The sequence below is a fragment of the Saccostrea cucullata genome, unplaced genomic scaffold (genome assembly GCF_032062105.1).
Source record: "Saccostrea cucullata isolate Sc308-1 unplaced genomic scaffold, CSIRO_AGI_Scuc_v1 ctg124, whole genome shotgun sequence".
Lineage (NCBI taxonomy): Eukaryota > Metazoa > Mollusca > Bivalvia > Ostreida > Ostreidae > Saccostrea > Saccostrea cuccullata.
The window spans coordinates 216,508-238,516 of record NW_026927278.1 but is presented as its reverse complement, the minus strand read 5'-3'; the positions used below and the strand labels follow the sequence as shown (position 1 = coordinate 238,516).

General features: G+C 34.6%; 4 protein-coding genes across 4 annotated transcripts; 2 read left to right on the top strand and 2 right to left on the bottom strand.

Annotated features, from left to right (window-relative positions):
* Positions 1–3,071: 3,071 nt before the first annotated feature.
* Positions 3,072–5,412, bottom strand: LOC134273916 (adenosine receptor A3-like). Its single transcript, XM_062756133.1, has 2 exons — positions 4,089–5,412; positions 3,072–3,786 (listed from the first exon to the last, which is right to left on the bottom strand). The coding sequence occupies exons 1-2, from the start codon at positions 5,171–5,173 to the stop codon at positions 3,687–3,689; spliced, it is 1,185 nt and encodes a 394-aa protein (XP_062612117.1). The 5' UTR covers positions 5,174–5,412; the 3' UTR covers positions 3,072–3,686.
* An 8,422-nt stretch (positions 5,413–13,834) lies between these two features.
* LOC134273921 (craniofacial development protein 2-like) lies at positions 13,835–14,233 on the top strand. Its single transcript, XM_062756137.1, has one exon. It carries the CDS (start codon positions 13,835–13,837, stop codon positions 14,231–14,233), a length of 399 nt encoding a protein of 132 aa, XP_062612121.1.
* Positions 14,234–14,860: 627 nt separating this feature from the next.
* On the top strand, positions 14,861–15,676 carry LOC134273919 (uncharacterized). The gene is made up of 2 exons (XM_062756136.1): positions 14,861–15,178; positions 15,293–15,676. The coding sequence occupies exons 1-2, from the start codon at positions 14,861–14,863 to the stop codon at positions 15,674–15,676; spliced, it is 702 nt and encodes a 233-aa protein (XP_062612120.1).
* A 2,324-nt stretch (positions 15,677–18,000) lies between these two features.
* On the bottom strand, positions 18,001–21,971 carry LOC134273932 (signal peptidase complex subunit 3-like). The gene is made up of 5 exons (XM_062756152.1): positions 21,797–21,971; positions 21,099–21,171; positions 20,181–20,258; positions 19,693–19,808; positions 18,001–18,984 (listed from the first exon to the last, which is right to left on the bottom strand). Exons 1-5 carry the CDS (start codon positions 21,937–21,939, stop codon positions 18,855–18,857), a joined length of 540 nt encoding a protein of 179 aa, XP_062612136.1. The 5' UTR covers positions 21,940–21,971; the 3' UTR covers positions 18,001–18,854.
* Positions 21,972–22,009: the final 38 nt, after the last annotated feature.

The window sequence follows — 22,009 nt, the reverse complement described above, 5'->3', positions numbered from 1 at the left end:
TTCTATTTAAATTATCCACAGATAACTAAAATAGGGATTAGTTATCTAAAAAAAGTGTATGTGAAAGTACTAGTATATTTTGAAATATAGAAACTGCAAAGAATTAGGAATTACTCTGGATTGATCTGGTGGATCCTTTATGAAAGCTGTTCAAATAAATAATCAAGCTATTTAAAAAAAATCTTACTCCACATTAGAATTTAAAACTAGAAAATATCTACCTGCGAAAATTTTCAAAAAAAGAACTTACACACAAATTCGTGCAACCAGGTAAGTTTTTTTTTGTGAAGAATTAAAATGAGGTATAAATCATTGCAGTTTCTAAAGTGCAATAAAAGCGGCAATCCTTGCAAGTTTTCAATCTTCTCAGCATGAGTGTATCGGAAGTTTCTGATTTGTTCTTACTCGGTGGTGTTTTTGTGTTTATATTTCTATTCATATGATGCAAAATTTGTTCAAAATGTTATACAAGAGAATAAGAAATACTTGCAGTGACCCTCAACTCGATATTTAGATATATCGAAGCCGTATTATCAATTAACAATAGTTATTTCCATTCGTATATCGAGGGGTTTTAAAAGAACGAAAATAAGGTAATAGAAATCATTGCAATTTTTCAAGGGCAATAAATTTGAAAAGCAAATGCATGTTTTTGATCGTCTCGGCATGCCACAACTGCAATTCTCAAAATATTCCATTTAACCTATTCCTAGTTGTCGGGTAAATTGAGCAAATTTTTCTATAACTCTTCTACATATACAGTACCTATACATGTAGTTAAGGGTAAAAAGAAACCAAACAAAATTTTCAATCATGAACTCGGATCTAAATTTCAAAAAATTGTAATAATATTTATTTTTCATCTTACATCTAAATAAAAATAAGTGAAAGAAAAAGTATATTTTTCAGCTTTAATTCACAAAAAATATATACGATATATGATAAAGAACTAAACTTTAGTTATATTTTCAGCACATTAATAAAAAAACATACAACTACATGTTAATTCTAGTTGTCAGATGACTAAAAATGAACTTTTTCATATGAGTACATGTGAATTTTCATTCTACGAAAGAAATTATCAATCTTTAATTTCTGATAAGAGTTTTCAAATTAAAAACAAACACACACCAAAAAAAGAATTGAAGACTAAACACAACGGGAAGACATACATGAACGATGTTTTTACCTAAAAATGATAATACATTAATAAACATGATTAATTCATTATTTACTTTTATAAACCAAATGGTCTTGATGCATTTTTTTTTTAAATTATCATCTTAAAAAATTATAAAATCTCTAAAATAAATCAAGTGTTTAAGACAATGAGTATGTTTGGTACAAGGAATTGTGTATCTGTAAAGCCACTAGGTTTGTCCATGCATATGACGATATTGCTGTCTCGTTTAAAGTCATCATTTCGTAAGTTCTGTGGTCGATACAATGACCTGTCAGCAAATACAATTCATCATTGAGTCAAATGCTGACTGACGTTTTTCATACTAATTGTTAGGCCATTATTTATACTCTGAATTGACGACGGATTTTTCCGTTATTTCCCGATCATGATAAGGAGCACACGGCGGGTGTGACCGGTCGGCATGGGATGCTCTCTCCTCCATGGCACCTGATCCCACCTCTTATGTGTCGGAGGTCCGTGTTTGCTCTGCTCCTATTTTGTATTGTTTTATGGACTTTTGATCTTGAATACTATTCGCTATCTCCGTATGTTTCATTGATAAAACAGCTAAAACACAAAGATTTTTTTTAAACTTAATATTTGATGATCGAATGATATAAACAGATATTTATTTTTATCAAATCTAAACACCCGTTTCATTTTTTTTTTTTTTAAATGTACCAATTTTTATTGAAAAAAGAGACAAAATAGCACAATATGATAAAAAAAGGCATAAAGCGACATCTCCCCAACACAAAGTAAAAGAACAAAACAAAAAATACTATCATTTAATTATTAACGCTTTAAGCATTCTGTGATGTGTAATAAAAAAATATTTTGTAATACTAATTCTATGAAATTAAAAAAAATCCATTTTATTTTTATATGAGGTAACTCAGCTGGAGTCATGTTCATTTTGCACGTTAGCCACCCAATTTTTTGGTAAAGCAATATATCAACCAATACATTAGTATCGATTTCTGACGTGCATCGCTTTCTCTTAGATTCCGTTTTTATCATTTCAAGAAGTCTCTCTCTCTCCAAATAATCCACTGGTTGCCCAATAAATAATACGTATATTCAGCTGTTATTTCAATAAGGAAGTGGCTATTGTCCCGAGTGATAAATAGAATCTGATATACCCAGAAAATTTTTATCTTTACTCAAGTTCTTTTTCATTATTTACACAGTTGCACTCTAAGAAAGCCAATGCACAGGTGAAAACATTGATCTATGGGTTTTATTAGTTTGCTGGCGTAAATTATCGAGAATAAATTTAGTTTCGTGTTTTGTTCTGCATGGAAGAAAATATATCTCCAATATGTAACTATTTTTTGTAAAAACTCTGAATAAAGCATATTGTTAAGATATTTCTGTTGATTTTTTTTTTTTTTTAAATTTGAAAGTTCTTAAAATTACTGTTGTATATTTTCGCCTATTTATACAGGATAAGCAATGGTTAACTCCTGATGTTTGTTTTAAAACATTTACATATTGCTTTTATAAAGAAAAGGGTTTACCTATTTTGAAGTCGTCCATCCTGATATATAATGAATAGGTATAAAAGGTAAATTGTTATGTGTATCATTAGCCTCATGTTATTTATTCGAAATGGTTAGTAATAAAAAGGTGAAAAAAGGTTTTTAAAAAGGGGTGAATAAGTGTTACATGTCTTATTTATCTTGCATCTTTCAAACAAATAAAATTAAAGATTCCATATGGATTTTTTTTTTATAGATATAGTGTAAGGAGAGAGGAATTAATTATAATAAACACATTTCATTTCTTTTATTAGAAGGTGACTCATAATATAGTTTTCTTAACATTTATTAACAAAGAAAAAGCCAAACATATATTTTTACAAATTTCTTTACAAACAACACTGTAGAGTAATAATTACTTGTATTTATTCATAGGACGTATTTCAAATATAGTTTAATTAACGATACAAAGTTGAAAACTGTAAGATACAATATCAGAATAACAAATATTTATTCAACAAATTCAATATTTATATGGAATACAACGCTTCTTCTCTGGATTTTAAGATATGTAAAAGTCTTCATTATCTAAGGTGTGATTTCCGAGAATTCATGTAAAGGGTTTTCATAGCTGTATGACGTCCTATTTCTATTTAATCTCTTCAGATAAAAATAAATCAGTGTGATGTATTCTTGTGACCCTTTCCTTATGCCCATTGTAAAAAATTGAGCTGTAAATGAATACACTACATTGTAGTACATATTTCAGCTTCCATTGAAAAACGGTTTGATACAACACAATAAAAAATGACTAGATTTACAAATATATATATATATCACAAAACACATTAATACATAGTATTATGCTTGTCATAACGTAATATATACAAAAAACTTTAAGAGAATTAATCAAGATAAAAATGTATATCGATAATAATTTTCTTTTCCATTAGAACAACATCTATATTCTCAGTGAGAAGTTCATGAAAAAGGAACAAAATATTTGTGTCAGGAATCGGACTTCATTCCCCTGTAGACATCTCTTCAGAATCTTTTGTCTCTGATCCAATATATGTGTCTGCCGTTTGTACACTGTACACAGAGTCGTTCTTAGAAGATTTCCTGTTAAATAATACACAAAAATGAAGATGTGTTATAACCCAGTTTGCACAAAAGATAAATTATTTTTAAAAAAATATATACCAGTCTTATATAGTAAGACTCTCTAGTTTACTTAAAATATTCACTTTTCTGAAATATTAGCATTTTGTATTCTCAATATAATGTTAAATTAAAAAAAATTGATTCACCGTTCGAAATTTGTAAATTTTGAATTGTCATCCGGGAATTCAAATTTACAACATAAAAAAATGCTTAAATCAAATTTGAATCCAGTAGAAAAAACAACAGAGAAGGGTACATACCTTTTCTGTTTCGGTGATCTGCATTTGATCAGGTCAATGAATTTGTTTCTGAATTTTTTGTTGATCAAATTGTACAAAAAGAAGTTTATTGTATAATTTGAGAACTGAAAGAGATATGAGGAGGACCAAACGACGTCCAGTTTTGCACTTTCCAGGTCTGTCAGTTCATCTTGGTAAGAATCCACGATAAAGTAGACACTTATTGGTAAAGTAGCTACAAGGAAATATACACTGGTACATACTAACATTCTGGTCAATTTTACATCAAATTTCTTCAGTTTTTCATTCGTGCTCTTGCTACGAACAGTTGATTTTCGAAATTGTCTTGACTGTCGAATCACACGAATTATGGTCGCGTTCATCACAATCATTAATACAAACGGAACCACAGACAAAACTGTGAAGTCCACGTAGGTGAAGACAAATTCTTCAAAATTGAAATATGCGTCCGTCAGAGAATTGCACTCCAGTTCTGATCCATCTGAAATTAAGCCGTTTGTCCAGAAATAATGCATGTCGACTCCAGCTAGGATAATCATAAGTAGAATTACCAAGGCTATACATCTTGGTATGGTGACTATTCTAGGATAGCGATATGGAAAGTTAGTTTTTATACAGCGCTCTAAAACAACACAAACAAGAATCCATGAGGATAACTGCATGGACCAATAGATAAAAAACAAATTAAACTTACATCCGAAATTAGTCAGAGCGCGAATGTCTAAAGAAAATGTTTCTCTGATCCAGTACCTGCTAAGTCCAACACAGAGAACTGTAATGTCACTAAGAGCTAATACAAACAGAAAGAAAAACGGGGGTTTCTTGTGAAACTTCATCTGCCTCAGGACGCCAATTGTGAGTACGTTACCAGTCACACCGACAATAAAAAGAATCGGTGATAGTATTACCCAAAGGTAGCTGGAGACATCTTCTAGGAGACTAACATAAGTGTCGGACGACACCACAGAGGAGGTGTTCAGCTCATCCTTGGTCACGTTGTCAAGTGACACGGGAGGCAATATTGTCGAGACGTTAAAAATGAAGTCTTCTGAATCAACATGGTCAGTCCTGTTGACATTAGTCATGACGGCGTGTAAAAAGTACTTTTTTGTTCTCGTACACTTACCCACGGCATGTAGAAAGAGTTTCACACTGGGAAAAGATTACATGTAAACACTCATGACGGCTAGAAATACTCTTATCAACTGCTTTAAAATTAGTATCGCAACGAAGGGGAGTGATTGACGTCGCACAATCTTTAAAAAAAATACTCCCCGTAACCATCAGTAAAACGTAACATAATTCAATTACAGTGAATAAAAGTATCAACGTTACTTCGAAAAATGTCTAATAATTAATTCAGATAAAGAACTGATCGCGAACACTTGTCAGTTGTAAATGGATTTGTATGAAACATTATATACTATTTTCTTTTCACCAAACCTTGACCCACTGTGATTCTACTGGGTAAAATGCCATTACAAGTAAAACCGAATTCTTTTAACATTTTATCATTTTTTGCATATTAATGTTGATGGATTTACATCATCAAAGAATAAAGATCTAATGCATCGATGAAATGGAAATGATTTTTGTTGGTGGTTCTTGATAATAGCTAATTAATTCATATCATCTTTGATTACGAACAGATGGGATTCTGTTAATTATCTTAATTTAAGTATGCTGAAGGAAAATGGATTAACTTTATTTGACAAAAATTAAAGTGAAGATTATCAAACGGGCCTCTCATTTAAAAAGGACTTTGTCCAGATAAAGCATGTTCACCTGTAACTGATATAGACTGTAATCTTGTATGACTTACTGTCCTCTGAGGTCGAAACAGGAAGAGAAATTGTTAAAATATTATCTGTTGGTCATAGTGATTTACGGTTTTCTGTCAATCGTATCATAACAATCGATTTAAGTCTGGTATATGTAACATCTTATCTTCATTGCGAGCCCTTTCTCCACAAACATTCTAGAACTTTTTCTTCTGTTCCATATCAGGATAATTATTCTATTCAATATGAAACAGTTCCTAAAGACAGAAATATGTTTAACGTTGGAACTGGATTTTAATATATGATTTTGTAGATTTTTTGAAAATCGATCACTAGTTGCTTGTTTCTTATCTTCATAAATAATACTTCCTTTATATTTTCATCGTAAATTATGTCCTCTTATTGTAATCTTAAACCTAGGATTATAAATGAAGAAATTAATGCATGTACACTATATGTAAAGGGGGGTTGTCACTTCTGACAATGGTTACATTAAAGATCTTGAAAAATTTGCGTGTCATTGAGCTTGTCTAAATACTCACCAATTCATTCAATTTTTTTTTCACTCAAATTGTAACTTTTATATTTTCACTTTATTCTCAATCATACTATATCCAGTGTTATAATTTCAATAAATATAATCTTATTTTATGTAAAAAGTATACATAAAATATATTCCCTGAAAAAAAAAACTATTGGTGACTGTTTGCACTAATAAAATACCATATTTTTGGTATTAAAAATCTATACACGCAATGTATTTTTTTCTTACATCAAGCTTATTATGAATCCATGGCTGGTCAGCTAAAAGTATTTTTTAATGAAAAAAGTTGACTGAAATTTCAAGACATGGGGTCAAATAACTCAAATGACATACTAAACAAGAGGCCCAGGGGCCACATCGCTCACTTGAGCAATTGGCTAGGAAAAAGCACATATCAGATCAGAACTGAAAGTTTACTGAGGTTGGGGGGGGGGGGCACTTGAATTTTAACCCCCCAGGGGGTCATGATTTGAAGAAACTAGAATTTACACTACCTGAGGATGATTCCCTATGAATATCACGAAGCATGGCTTTGAAGTACTTGAAAAGAAGATTTTAAAAGGTTTCCATATATATTCCTATGTAAAAATTTATGGCCCCATCCCACCCCAGGGGGTCATGATTTGAACAAACTTGAATCTACACTACCTGGGGATGATTCCACAGGAGTTTCATCTTTCCTGGCCCAGTGGTTCTTGAGAAGATTTTTAAAGATTTTTCCTACATATTCCTATGTAAAACTTTGATCGGCCATTTTGGCCCCACCCTACCCCCGGGAGTCATGATTTGAACAAATTTGATTCTACATTATCTGAAGATGATTCCACCTGAGTTTCATCTTTCCTGCCCTAGTGAGTCTTGAGAAGAAGATTTTTCAAGATTTTTCCTATATATATATTCCTATGTAAAACTTTGATCGGCCATTATAACCCCACCCTACCCCCGGGGATCATGATTTGAACAAACTTGAATCTACATTACCTGAGGATAATTTCACATGAGTTTCATCTTTCCTGTCTCAATGGTTCTTGAGAAGAAGGTTTTAAAAGATTTTTCCTATATATTCCTATGTAAAACTTTGATCGGCCATTTTGGCCCCACCCTACCCCCGGGGGTCATGATTTGAACAAACTTGAATCTACATTACCTGAGGATAATTTCACGTGAGTTTCATCTTTCCTGTCTCAATGGTTCTTGAGAAGATTTTAAAAGATTTTTCCTATATATTCCTATGTAAAACTCTTATCGGCCATTATGGCCCCACCCTACCCCCGGGGGTCATGATTTGAACAAACTTGAATCTACATTACCTGAGGATAATTTCACATGAGTTTCATCTTTCCTGTCTCAATGGTTCTTGAGAAGAAGATTTTTCAAGATTTTTCCTATATATTCCTATGTAAAACTTTGACCGGCGATTTTGGCCCCACCCTACCCCCGGGGGTCATGATTTGAACAAATTTGTATCTACACTACCTTGGGATAATTGCACAGGAATTTCATCTTTCCTGGCCCAGTGGTTCTTGAGAAGAAGATTTTTAAAGATTTTTCCTATATATTCCTATGTAAAACTTTGATCGGCCATTTTGGCCCCACCCTACCCCTGGGAGTCATGATTTGAACAAATTTGATTCTACACTACCTGAAGATGATTCCACCTGAGTTTCATCTTTCCTGCCCTAGTGAGTCTTGAGAAGAAGATTTTTAAAATATTTTTCCTATACATTCGTATGTAAAACTCTTATCGGCCATTATGGCCCCACCCTCCCCCGGGGGGTCATGATTTGAACAAACTTGAATCTACATTACCTGAGGATAATTTCACATGAGTTTCATCTTTCCTGTCTCAATGGTTCTTGAGAAGAAGATTTTTCAAGATTTTTCCTTATATTCCTATGTAAAACTTTGACCGGCCATTTTGGCCCCACCCTACCCCCGGGGGTCATGATTTGAACAAACTTGAATCTACATTACCTGAGGATGATTCCACATGAGTTTCATCTTTCCTAGCGAGTGGTTCTTGAGATGAAGATTTTTTAAAAATGCCATTAATTTTTCTCTAATTCATAATTATCTCCCCTTGGAAAAGGGCTTGGCCCTTCATTTGAATAAACTTGAATTCCCTTTATCCAAGGATACTTTGTTGCAAGTTTGGTTGAAATTGGCCCAGTGGTTCTTGAGAAGAAGATGAAAATGTGAAAAGTTTACAACGACAACAACGACTACGACGACGACGGCAACGACAACAACAACAACGACAGACAACGGACAAGTTTTGATCAGAAAAGCCCACTTGAGCCTTCGGCTCAGGTGAGCTGAAAAGGTGAATTTTATCTTAATTAAAAAAAAAAAAGACGTTTAATGTAGAAATAAAGTTGTACAAAATGTTCTCACTGTGCGACTGGTCGACAGGGGATGCATGCTTAATCTTCCATGGAACCTGATCCCAACTGTGATACTTTAAGTCTGTGTTTGCTCTGCTCCTGATTTATACTGTTTCTATGAAGTTTGAGCTTGATTTTTGTTATCTCAATATTTCATTGTTGAGGATACATGCATGTATTTGGAGAGGACATTTCTGAAACATTTTATATACGTGGAATATGAAAGCCAAACATATTCTACTTCTCTAATATGAATCTTAAGTCAACTACCAGTTTTTTTTCTTAGATATATTTTATTCTAAAATGGAGCTTAGCATTTTTATTATATTTGTTGTGCATAAAAATATTAATGTTCAACTTTTGGGCCATTTTAAAAATATATTTAACACTACATAGACAATGATACTAAACAATCACCTTGAATGATTTTTTTTCTCTTATAGCTTACGCGTCAAGGACTTCGCAAAAGTGCATCATAAAATATGAAGGTAACAAACAGTATTCAAGCTCAAGAGTCCATTCCAATAATACAAACCAGGAGAAGAGCAATCAAGGACCTCTAAACCATCAGAGGTGGGATCAGGTGCCACGGAGGGTTCATGTATCTAAAGCTTCCCCTGATTGTTCATTATAGATTGAGAAACATAAACTCTACAACGTTATTAAGTTTAATGGTTTAACTTAAATAGTTTATTACATATTCTTTTTACTACATTCATTTCATGAATATTTCTAAATCTGTGAAATGGAAGTTTGTTCTACAGATATGGCGGATGATTGTTTTATGACTCGAAGAAATCGAAGCAGGAAAGTTTTTTTCATGGAAAAAGACTGTTTTATGACTCGAAGAAATCGAAGCAGGTAAAGTTTTTTCATGGAAAAAGTTTCTTTAAAAAAAGATTACAAGTATCTCTCGTTATTTATTACACAAGAAGTATGGCCAACAAATTTTAGTTCCTTGACGCACTATCATGGGGTGTTGTGTACTAGCAAACACAAACCAAGTTTAAAATTTATAGATGGTGTTAATTTTTCTTTCTTTGTTTTTTAGGGGGATGGGTGGGATGAAATATATGGAGATAACGAATGGTATTCAAGCTCAAAAGTGCATTAAACAATACAAAGTTGAAGCAGAGCAAACTTGAATCTAAACAACCTGAGGTCATGACTTATCATGGCGTTGCTGCTTTTTTAACTAGAAAATTAAATAGATGTGAACAGAGAGTTGATTTTATTTATCCCAACAAATCGCCAAAAGAAAGAACGAAGGCGGATTTTATTGGCATTAGGCAGGAATCTAAGCGTACTCGAAAAGTGAAAATTTTAGATGTGTCACTTGAAAGTTTAACATTTTTTTTGATTTATGTATTTTTGATTTATTTTTTTTTTCTTTATCGGGTTCCTGTGAAATGGGAAAGGAAAATATTTTCTTGAAATTGAGTTTCGGTTTGCTAAAAAAAAAAAAGCTTGAAAATTGGCTAGATTCGACATTTGGTACAAAATGGTATATTTTTAAACACGTTTTTCTAAATTTTTTCTATCTCTGCATGGGTCTTCTCTCCATGATTTTGAAATTTTATGCGTGTGCATTTTGATTCAAAAAATGGGACAAACATTTGCAACAAATAGAGATGAGACCCAGATGCCATAAAAAATCAAATTTAAAAAAAAAAAAATTCAAATGTATAAATATGGCGCCTCTTGTCCTTTTAAAAACCGCTGTATGTGTTGCAGTCATATTTCAGTAAGATGGGCTACCTGTTTTCGTGAACTAGATGGTAAAAATTTATTTATAAGGCGTTATATTTTATTTTAATGCAAACAATCCTGTCTGATTAAAATCAAACCTTCACTAGCTCCTTTTTTATTTTGTTTGTCGCGTGTGTGTTTTTTTTTTTTGTTTTTTTTTTTTTTTTTTTTTTTTTTTTTGTTTTTTTTTTTTTGTTTTTTTTTTTTTTTGTTTTTTTTTTTGAAGCATTACTATGTTATTGTACCTCCTAAGGAAAACGGTCATCAATATTACAATATGACAAGGTATTTCAAACTAAATGAAAAAAATCCTATGACTGGGTACCAGGTACATGTTTGGTCAGCCAACCAAACCATCGACATTTAAATCATAAATGTTTCGTACAAATAATTTCTGCAGATCACACGGCAAATACGCCCATCTTCTTTAATCAAAGAACTAGTAAGCATAATCATGAAAGTGATATATTGAGATAGGTAAATTCTACTAATCAAGTTTTGACAAGATCAGTCACAAATTTAAAATATATATGAATGTTCATAATATTATATTTTATTTCATTAAATTCTTGAAACAATGATTTTACACGGAGAAAAAAATCAGTATCAACAAAAATATTAATTGTAATGTAAGATGTAACCTTTAAAAGCGATTACTTTGAAAATTGACTGGACAAACTGAAAAAATGCTTTGAATCAATCGGTATCTCAACACAGAGGTAGTATTTACTGCTAGAAACTCTCCATCCAGTCTTGCATGTGGGCGAAAATTCGATCTCTCCATTCTTAATCTGATTACAGACTGTCATCGTAAAATGGATTTTGTTTACTCTTGAGTTTAAATTTAATAAAATTTGTAACAATTATCCATTGATGAAAACCTTGTAAAGCATTTCCTCTGTATGTCCCGGTAAAAAAATGTGATTACTATTCGTTTATTGTTGAAAGGAGACAGATTGCATATCCTTCTGTTCGAAAATTTAATACACCATAATCACATTAAAGTAAATATTGCCTCATTGTCTTAAATGAGTAAAGAAAACTGGTTGAATTTCTACCGTAAGAGAAGTAAATATCATCAGTTGTAATCTAGTCTCTTGTTTTATCGTTTATGACATGAGATTCGTCGTTTTCCGTGAAACATATGCGTCATACTTTTTGTGAGGGGGATAATTGATTTCTTCGCCATCTTCGGAAATGAAAAATAAAGTTATCTTGGCCGCATTTTAGAAATTAATACCTAACAAATTGAACAAACAGTGATCTAAAAAAAATCTACATGTATAGCCAAGAGAGCATGTAACACGGACCCATGGAAATTCAGGAGGTCTGATCAGGTGACTAGCAGGAGTAAACATCCCTGCTGACTTGTCACACGCGCCGTGAGCCTATGTATTTATGAGATAGAAGGAACTTTCTGTAGTCAAATTTAGTATAAAAACAAAGGGTATTAATCAAGTCAGCCAAAATACCACCAAATACATGTATATTTGCTAACAACTTGATTTTTTATTAATAATATCGGCCATATGCATATAATGTGCGAAATGCAGAGTTTAAACGAGGTTTACTTATTTAAAAGATACCACGAGTCTGCCACATCTGTTTCATATTTAGATATTTTACTATACAGAAAAAGGCGTTAATGGTTATCTAACAACAAAACTCTATGATAAACGTGATTACTTTAACTTTTTCATCATCAACTTCCCTTATTTATGCAAAAATATATCTTCGTCACCTGTATACGGGGTTTATATCACTCAGTTGATTCGATACGCAAGAGCATGCTCTACACAAGAACAATTTTTAAAAATATTGACAGACAAATTGCTGAAACAAGAATATCAGCAGTCTCGTTTAAACTCATTATTTCGTAAGTTCTATGGTCGAAACAATGACCTTGTGAGCAAATACAATTTTTCAGTCAAATGCTGACTGGCGTTTTTCATACTAATTGTTAGGCCATAATATACACATTAAAAATTATATTCGACGGATTTTTCCGATCATGACAAGGAGCATACGGCGGATGTGACAGGCAGGGGATACTCACTCTTCCAGGGCACCTAATCCCACCTCTGATTTTTTGGAGGTCCGTGTTGGCTCTGCTCCAATTTTGTATTGTTAAATGAACTTTTGAGCTTGAATGTTGTTGGCTAAAATTTATCGTCTCGGAGCATGCTCTTGAGTATCGAATAGTTTGGAGTAATTAACACCATATGCCTTATTCTTTAACTCAAATTATCCGGGGTATATTGAGTCGACATATGAATGGAAATAATAATTGTTAATTAATTTTTTTTTTATTTATCAATGTCGACTTTAAGGCACGAGCAAGTGTTTTCTTCTCGTTTAGAAGTTTTTGTATAAAAATATAAAAACAGGTAAGCCAAAATAAGCACAATTAATCCCTGTTGAAATTCAAACAGTTATTTGAAAGAGAACTAATCTCCGAAGACTATTTAGATGTTGTAGATGAGGATCTCCAGCATCTTTTTAATATTTTGTGTGTAGAATCAGGGCGATTTCTTAGCAAAGTAAGTTTGTTGATAGCAAAAAGCAAGATAGGAAAATTTCTTGTATTAGTCAAATCGTCCGAGAACATACATGTAAGGCTTAGAGCAATTGGTGCAATTCTCTGTCATCCTTGGACTTTCATTAAGGCGTGATATTCTCGGCGCTACGTAATTAAAGTCTCTCAAATGGCGTCCCCCAGGTGGCGTATAGGGGATCCCTCACAAAATGAGGGGTGCACCGGATAGACAGAAGAAGGTGCCGTGGACCAACGCAGCATACCGTAAGGACACCTTGACAGAAAACTACTGTTTCTCAAAGCTTGGGGGTTGGGCAAGAGGCCGACTACTTCCTCCCGAAAAAAGCATGTACAGAAACAATAGATACCGAAGAGCAAAGAAGACCGGGTGAAGTAGGGACCGCCAATAGTGGCAGTAAGACGACGAAGGGTGAAAGCCTTCGGGAAGCCCAACGTCCAGCTAGATACATTGTGACACCCAAACATTCACCATCGGACACTGGAATGTAAGAACAATGTATAGAGGAGGAGGAGCTTCAGCATAGATTGCGAGAGAGATGGAAGGATACCAGCTGGACATTTTGGGAATCAGTGAGTGCAGATAGACAGGAGCTGGTAATATGAGACTGGTCCCGGACCAGACCGTCATAAACAGCGGGGATGAAGAATTACACGAGGGAGGAGTTGCCATAATGATCAGCCAGCATGCAATGAAATCATTCATGGAATGAACACCCGTCAGTAAGAGAATCATGACAGCACAATTCTATTCAAGATACAGAAGAGTGTCAGTGATCCAAGCATATGCGCCACATAATGAAAAGGAAGAGGAGGAGAAGACCAATTCTATCAGGAGTCACGAGAGACTTTGGATGGATGTAATAAGAACGACATACCAGTTAATTATTATCATGGGGGACCTAAACGCCAAGGTAGGAAGTGACAATAATGGATATGAAAGAACTATGGGTATCCATGGTCTGGGAACACAGGACGAAAATGGAGAAAGACTGTGTGAATTTAGTCAGACCAGCAAACTTGTAATCACAGGAACATTGTTTCCCCACAAAAACTTACACGAATCAACATGGGTGTCTGTTACTGGAACAGCGAAAATCCAGATTGACCATCTTCTCATCAGTGGACAGTGATCTTCTGTTCTGACACCAAAGTTCAGAAGGGAGCGGATGCCAATAACGATCACTTCCTGGTGTAGACCCGAATCAGGCTACGGCTCAGCACACACAAGAATAAGAACAAGGTGAAACCAAGATTGGATGTAGAATGCTTCAAAAACAAAGAAGTAAAAGCAAAGTTCAATGACTGCGTGAGAGAGAAATAAGAAGAGCACAGAGAAAAGACTGAAGATATCGAGAAAATTTGGGACCAGCAGAAGATAGCATATTTGAACTCAGCAGCAGAAGTACTTGGCTACAGGAAAGGCAAAATGAAGGATATGGATATAACGAACAGTATTCAATATCAAAATCCATAGAACAATACAAAATAGGAGCAGAGCAAACACGGACCTCTAAAACATCAGAGGTGGGATCAGGTGCTATGGAGGAGTGAGCATCCCCTGCTGACCGGTCACACCCGCCGAGTGCTCCTCGGCATATGCATATGACAAAGCAGTCAAGAAATGTGCGAGAGAAGACAAGAGGAGACGGGAAGCAGAAGGAACTGTACAGCATAGCAAAGCAGCTGACAAAAAAGAGAAATAAACAAACAGCAGCGGTGAAGAGCAAAGATAAGAACTGCTGAAAAATAAAGAAGCGATGCTTTCCAGATGGAGGGACTATTTTGAAGAAGTACTCAACAGGGACACTCCAGAGTCAACACCACAAGATGAACATGAGGAGGAAGAAGAGAAGGACATCTCGGTTGATCCACCCACCACACAGGAAATAAGGACTGCACTGAAGACGTTTCGGAATGGGAGGGCCCCTGGAGCAGATCAAATAACTGCAGAAATGTTAAAGGCAGACATTGATAAGATCAGCCAGGAGTTGAAGCACGCCTTTGACCAGATATGGAAGGAGGAAAAGGTGCCCAAAGAATGGACCAGAGGACTGATCTGTAAAATTCAAAGAGAGGCAACTTACAGGACTGCAGCAACTGGAGGGGAGTCACATTGCTGCCCTTAGCCAGCAAAGCACTCAACAGGGCATCATCAACAGAATACAGGCTGGAGTTGACCGCACCCCAAGGAAAGAGCAGGCAGGTTTCCGGAGAGGGAGAGGGACTGTCAACCAGATCTTCATCCTCAGGAACATCCTGGAACAAGTCAACGAGTGGAATGCTACACTGTACATCCATTTTTGGACTTTGAGAAAGCTTTCGACTCGGTGCACAAAGACAGCATTTGGGTCATTATGAAAAAATATGGAATACCCAGAAAACTGATTACGATGGTCAAAGCCCTGCATGACAATTTTCAGTGTTCTGTGATTGATGACAACGAGACTACTGACCCTTTTCCTGTGGTGACTGGTGTCAAACAAGGATGCCGCAGGTCAGGCTTCTTGTTCCTCCTAGTGATAGACTGGGTGATGCAACAGACTGTCAGAAAAAAGAGAACAGGAATTAGATAGAACTTCACCACTACGCTTGAAGGCCTTGACTTTGCAGACGGCACTGCCCTACTGTCATCAGCAATGAACCATCTTCAGTCTAAAACAACAAAACTGGAAGAAAACTCCGCAAAATTTGGTTTGAAGCTGAATGCCTAGAAGTGCAAAGTGATGAAGATAGATAGCAAGAGTGAAAGCAGCCTGACAGTTGGAAACAGCGAAGGCGACGAGGTGGACAACTTTACCTACCTCGGCGACAATGTCACTAAGGGTGGAGGAGGAACTGCTGACGTCAGGAAGAGGATAGCAATGGCTGGTGCATCCTTCAGGAGGCTTGCTAACATCTGGAACACTACAGACATCAGAAGAAAGATAAAAGTCTACCTCTTTAAGAGCCTGGTCCTCTCTGTATTGTTAAAAGGATGTGAGAGGTGGAAGCTTACAAAGACAGAGAAAAAGAAGATTGACATCTTTCAGATGCCTCAGAAGGATCCTTAATGTCAGATAGCAGCAGCATATCCCAAACAAGACAGTTCTGGAGACGACAGAAGTAGAAAGCATCAGTGGCGAGGTAAAGAAGAGGAGATGGAATTGGATCGGCCATGTGCTTAGAAAGGATCCAACGGATGACTGTGTTGTGGCCCTCGGGTGGACGCCTGAAGGGAGAACGAAGTGAGGTCGCCCCAAGACAACTTGTCAATATAAGGTGGAGGTGGAGCGAAACAATGCTGGCTGGACCTCATGGAACACTGTACGCAGGCCGGCCCCAGTGGAAAAGAGATGTCCAGGCCTTGTGTGCCTCCTGGCACGGAAAGAAATAAGGTTAAGTTAAATGGCGAATAGATTCTCATTGGTTAAGAAATTAATAACAATTATAGCAACTTTTTTAAAATTGTTGTTGACAACAATGAGACGTACGACTTAAACCCCATTTTTATGTCGTACGAAATGCTGTCATTGGATCATTGCTACACTTGTTGACATTCGTCCGAATTCTATCATATGTATATTTCAGTGAATGAAAGGCTGTGTAAATTTCAGACGCTAATTAGGAGTATCGAGAATATCACGCCTTACTGAAAGTCCAAAGATAACAGAGAATTGCACTACACCAGGTCTGTTGTTGCATTGGAGGAAAGGGCTGTAACAAAAATTAATATTACATAATCAAAAGTGTTTCGTGATCAAAAAAGTAGGTTGCCAACACTCCATTTAATTGGAGAAAAAATGATTGTACATAAACTTTGGCAGTTTGTGTCCATTCCTAGCTCGAAGTACAACCTAGAACTTTGTCAGTGGATTCATCTTACGAGAAATGTGTCGTAAACTGCTTTATTTAGTCAAATCCTGACTGTCAAATCATTTCTGGATCAAATACAATGTATTACACTTTTGATGTCTACAGCTACCGAACCCCGTTCCTTGCTGCATCGTAACAATGCCCAAAATTTTAGAGAATTTAAGATATTCAAAGTAAATCTTTACTCCAAAGTTGTTTCAAATGACAGGGTCACATTACAACCATGAATGAGCCTTAACAGATAGATATGTAATGCAGTTCTGTTTTGGATTATTGAGTACACGCATATTATGTATACATGTACTCCAGCAATATTTTTGTTAAATATAAACTACATGATATACATGTAGCCTTTCTTTTCCTTCGTGGGTGAGAGTGGTCCGAATATCTGACGTTTTCTGGCTTTTTTCACAGGTTTTTAATACTTTACGTGCCATAAAAACGTCAGATCTGTCCCATTACAAAAACTGGGAATTCGCCACCTCCAACTGGAGGCGGCATTCTCGGGTTGATTTTCGAGACGTGCGAAGCAAATTTAATGTTAAAATCACAACTTATCAATAGTATAATACTTTTAGTACTCACCAACATTTTTATGGCTACATTGTAGCTTTTAAAATAATTATACAAAGTCAAGCTTATTCATTTCCTGCATGTTAAAATGCCAAATGTAGGGTGATGTTTTCTTTTCACCAATATTGGTGAGTACTACTGGTAGAAGCATTGTACTATTGATAAATTGTGATTTCGGCATTTAATTCGCAAGTATTGAAAATCAACTCCGGTTGGAATGGAGACAGACAAATTTCCAGTTTTTGTAATGGCACCCATTCACAGTTCTAACGTTTGCCTGGCACATAAAATATCAAAATCGTAAAAAAGAAAAGTTTGGAATAGTCTGATATTTTGATCTTGGGTGAGAGATGAAATACAAATGATAAACACTAGGTTTTTTTTCAGATACATAAACATTTTATTTTTTTCACACTTGGAATACCTTCATATGAGCTCTTCCATCTTCCCCCAAAGCATATTTTAGGAAGAATTTGCAAGTCCAAAAATTTTGATAGCTTTAGGGTCCTAATACACTGCTATAATGTACATGTACTTTGACATAAGAAATGGAGATATAAGTTCTCTTCAGTCACAGTAAATGAATAGAAAACAATCTCGATAAAATACATACATGTGTACACTGATGTCTCAGGAATAATTCCTTTATAAAGTTTACATTTGAATACTTGTTCTTGATTCATCAGGTATACGGTGTAAATCATTTTTTCTTCAAATTCAAATTCTCAATTCAAGGCAATACATGTATTTCCATAAATTGCATCAATCAATCATTTCATCATTGAAACTTTGATGGTACTAAATATAATGAACACAAAACATGTACCTATACTCAATCTTTTCCACAAACATGAATAAGGTTTAATATATCAAGCTTTTTATCTCACTCTCTCCCTCTCTCTCAAAAAAAATCACTTCCTTTGAAAGTTATTTACTCACATACACACCAAATAATGACAACACCATGCACAATACCATCACCTGAGGTACAGCTTCACAGTTCAAATACTCACAAAGCATTCTTACACTTAAATTTCATAACATTCTCATGAAAAGTCACTAAATACATACAAATAAATCATAGTACATGTATTCAAATTTTTCTTTGAAATACCAAAACTTGACTTCTATTTTCTAAAAAAATCATTTTGAACAATCTTCTATTTTAAAAAAAAAATCATTTCCATAACCTCTTGTTGTTTTTAATTTTACAAAATGGCCTCCATGAAATAAAGCACTTCATTTACATATAACTAGGAATTAGACCAGCCATCCATACAGATCTGTCTAGCGCTGCCTTGTGAACCCCCTCCATTACGTACCGGACTAGAATCGATTTGGACTGTACTCATCTGGAAACTTAAACTTGTGTGAGCCGTCTCCCATTACTTTGGGTAGGGTGCCAGCATTGGGAATGACATTCCAGGACAGAGTCAAAGTGATGTTCTTATTCCCCCTGTAAAATCAATACTGTGTAGTAATGTATTATAATTATATGTAACATACTAAGAAGTCAGTTGTGACTTGAATTAACATCAAGTCAAGTCAAACATGCATGGTAAAAGTTCACAAATGATAGACACAACTTGCACCAGAAAAACATATGCAGCAGACAAGGTCTTTTTTTCAGACAACTTTCTTTTTTTAAATTTAATCTTAAATTCCTTTCTGAGCTTCATACTGCCAGGTTACCTCTCCATATATGACACAATCAAATACAAGTGGACAACATTCAGCACTTTAAACATGCCAGTCAAGTAATATAAATATTCCACTGTGACAATCTGACAACAGGTGAGATTGTTTTCTGTAATCCTAAGGTATTTCAGACATTTTCCCATGAGATTTTTTTCAGCATTATTTGGGAGAATAAAAATTCAACCAAAATTAAACAAATGTGATCTGTTTGCAGAAAATGATTTACATTTCATTTCTCACAACAAGCTGTCTCCCCATTTTACAGAATGCATTACTTTCTTATGTGCTGAGAAAGTGTATACTCATTTAAGATCAAAATGGCATAAAAGGGCAATATCACACATAAATGGACATTAATTGAGGGGTGGGGGTGGGGGGGGGGTGGAGGGTGTTATAATGAAACATAACGATGTGAAGCTTAAGAGAAAACAGCATGAAAACTGATGATAAGATTTACTGAACTCACCTTAGTCCATTCCCATAGTCCCAGAAATAATACTTCGTATTGATACTTCTGTAATCCAGCATGGAGTTCTCTCCCCTTCTGATAATTTTGTCCCAAATTACAACTTGGTTTAATTTCTGTACAAGAAACAAAAAATTAAAAAAAATCAGGTTTTCATATTCATCAATTATGTCATTCTAGAAGATAAGAATCTGAAAAGCTGATAAGCAGTACTGCCATTGAAACAATGATGTTGAGGAATTTTCTTAACTTTCTTGCAATTTATATCAATTTTACATGAGTGCATATAGTAAGGGTTTCTTTCGGCTTTTATTACAATAAGTATATGTTCATTCTACATGCATTTAATTACTAATATTTGTAGTGAAAACACCTGAATACTTGAGTTTTATTTATGAACAATTCAGAAAAAATATTTTTTCATCAGCTATAATATTGTTGCTGAAAATCTCACCAATGGCAGTTGAGATAAACAGAAGTACACTTACATGCTCTGGTGTTTCATATTCTGCTGTTAGGTATAAAAATAGTTGTTTTACATTCCAGTTAAATATTTTTGTTAAATCTGCTTTTAATTAAGGAATTTAAATTAAGAAACAATACTAAATTGCATAGATAAAATTTCTGAAACAATGTAATAACTCATATTTTAAAGTTGAAACTAAAAAAATCATTAAAAATTTAACTATTTTTAAGAATTCTGAGACCCCATTATATTTTTGTCTTTCAAAAAATGATTTTTTTAAGTTGTCCACATCATTATAATATATACATGTTTATTGTATTTAACAGTTTGAGATGTGAATATCAGTCTGGATAGCCCAGTAGATTTAGCATCTGACTAATGATTCAAGGTTCCCCTGTTCAGTTCCAAGTCTAACCATAAATTTTCTCCATTCTTAATATATTATTTGTACTTTAATCATGATGTGTTAGGCTAAAGACCTTCAACAGAGCAAGGGTAGAGTCTGTGCTGGTTTCTGCTGGAGGCAAAGACCTTGAAATGAGGGGATTGACCACCAGGCAGATTCTATCACCTTTGACCAAACAGCTCAGCTTCGATTCCTGGTCAAGCCATAATTTTCTCCTTCCCTGTTTCATAATTTTGTGTTTATATTGATCACCCATGAACTTGCAGGTGAAAATCCTACTATGGGCAAATAAAAGCTTGGGTGTGTATTTAAGAGCAAAGACCTGCATTTTATGGATGCAGGGAAAAGCTAGGGTTTTTTCTTTTTAACTGGGACAGCTTGGAACCGAGAGTGAGAAGGTAGAGTATAGGACAAGTGATGCAGCTGGCCTGGGTTCAATTCCCAGTCCTGTCATACATGTATGCATTTTACTCCTTTTCTGTTATATGATTATGCAAAAAGTATGTATCTAATTATCATTTTTAAAAGGATATCAGTTGTCATGTCAAAGACAACAAAGCCTAGATCGCTCTTTTCTCTGTTTGCACTGTAGTCAGGAACATTTTTTCTGTAAGAGTAAGCAAATGTTAATTTCATGAGATTATGAGCATGATAAAAATATTCAACTTTAAAGATTGACCACAAAAGTTTACATGATTACAGATTTATTTCTTTTATCCTATCAGTATGTGAATGTAGACAGGTCTAGGTCTTTCGGTGTCTGATTCAGCAATACAGATTAAAGGTTTAATTACTGTAGGTCGTTTTGATTCCACGTGTTAAAATTTCACGATTTCTCAAAAAGTACCAATCATGATGGTTTTAAATTCATGCTACAAGAAATTAATTAAAATTCCATATAAGCATTTAACCATTAGTTAATGATAGCATTCACAATGGGTTTTATTTCGCGGAAACATGATGAATCACGAACACAGTGAAATTAAAACCATCGTGATTATTTGTCAATCTACAGTATCTCAGTGAGATTTGTTGAGGTTAGGAATTTTAAACAAAGACTCCAGACGTTCAGTTCAACCTTTATATTTCCTTGCTAAAAATTGTTCTACTGCTTACAAACAAATAATATTGTGAGGCTTTCTCTTTAAGCCTTGAACTTCTTAAAAGAGAATAAAAATGAGGAGGAAATACATCACATATGCTACCGGCTTTATGCTTTTTTCAATACTTACACAATCGCCTTTCCTGTACCAAGGTAGACCGATGTTTTGTGTGAATTAAATGCTGTTGTAAGAAAACAGCAAAACGTTAATGCTGCCATCACGCTGAGCGTGAAGGCAAATATTGTATTCAATCTGGATAGAAATGTGTTCATTTTGGAGAGATTGAAAGCGGAAGTGCTCGTCAGCAAATTTAAACTAAAATTCGATCCAAAATGTTCCGGT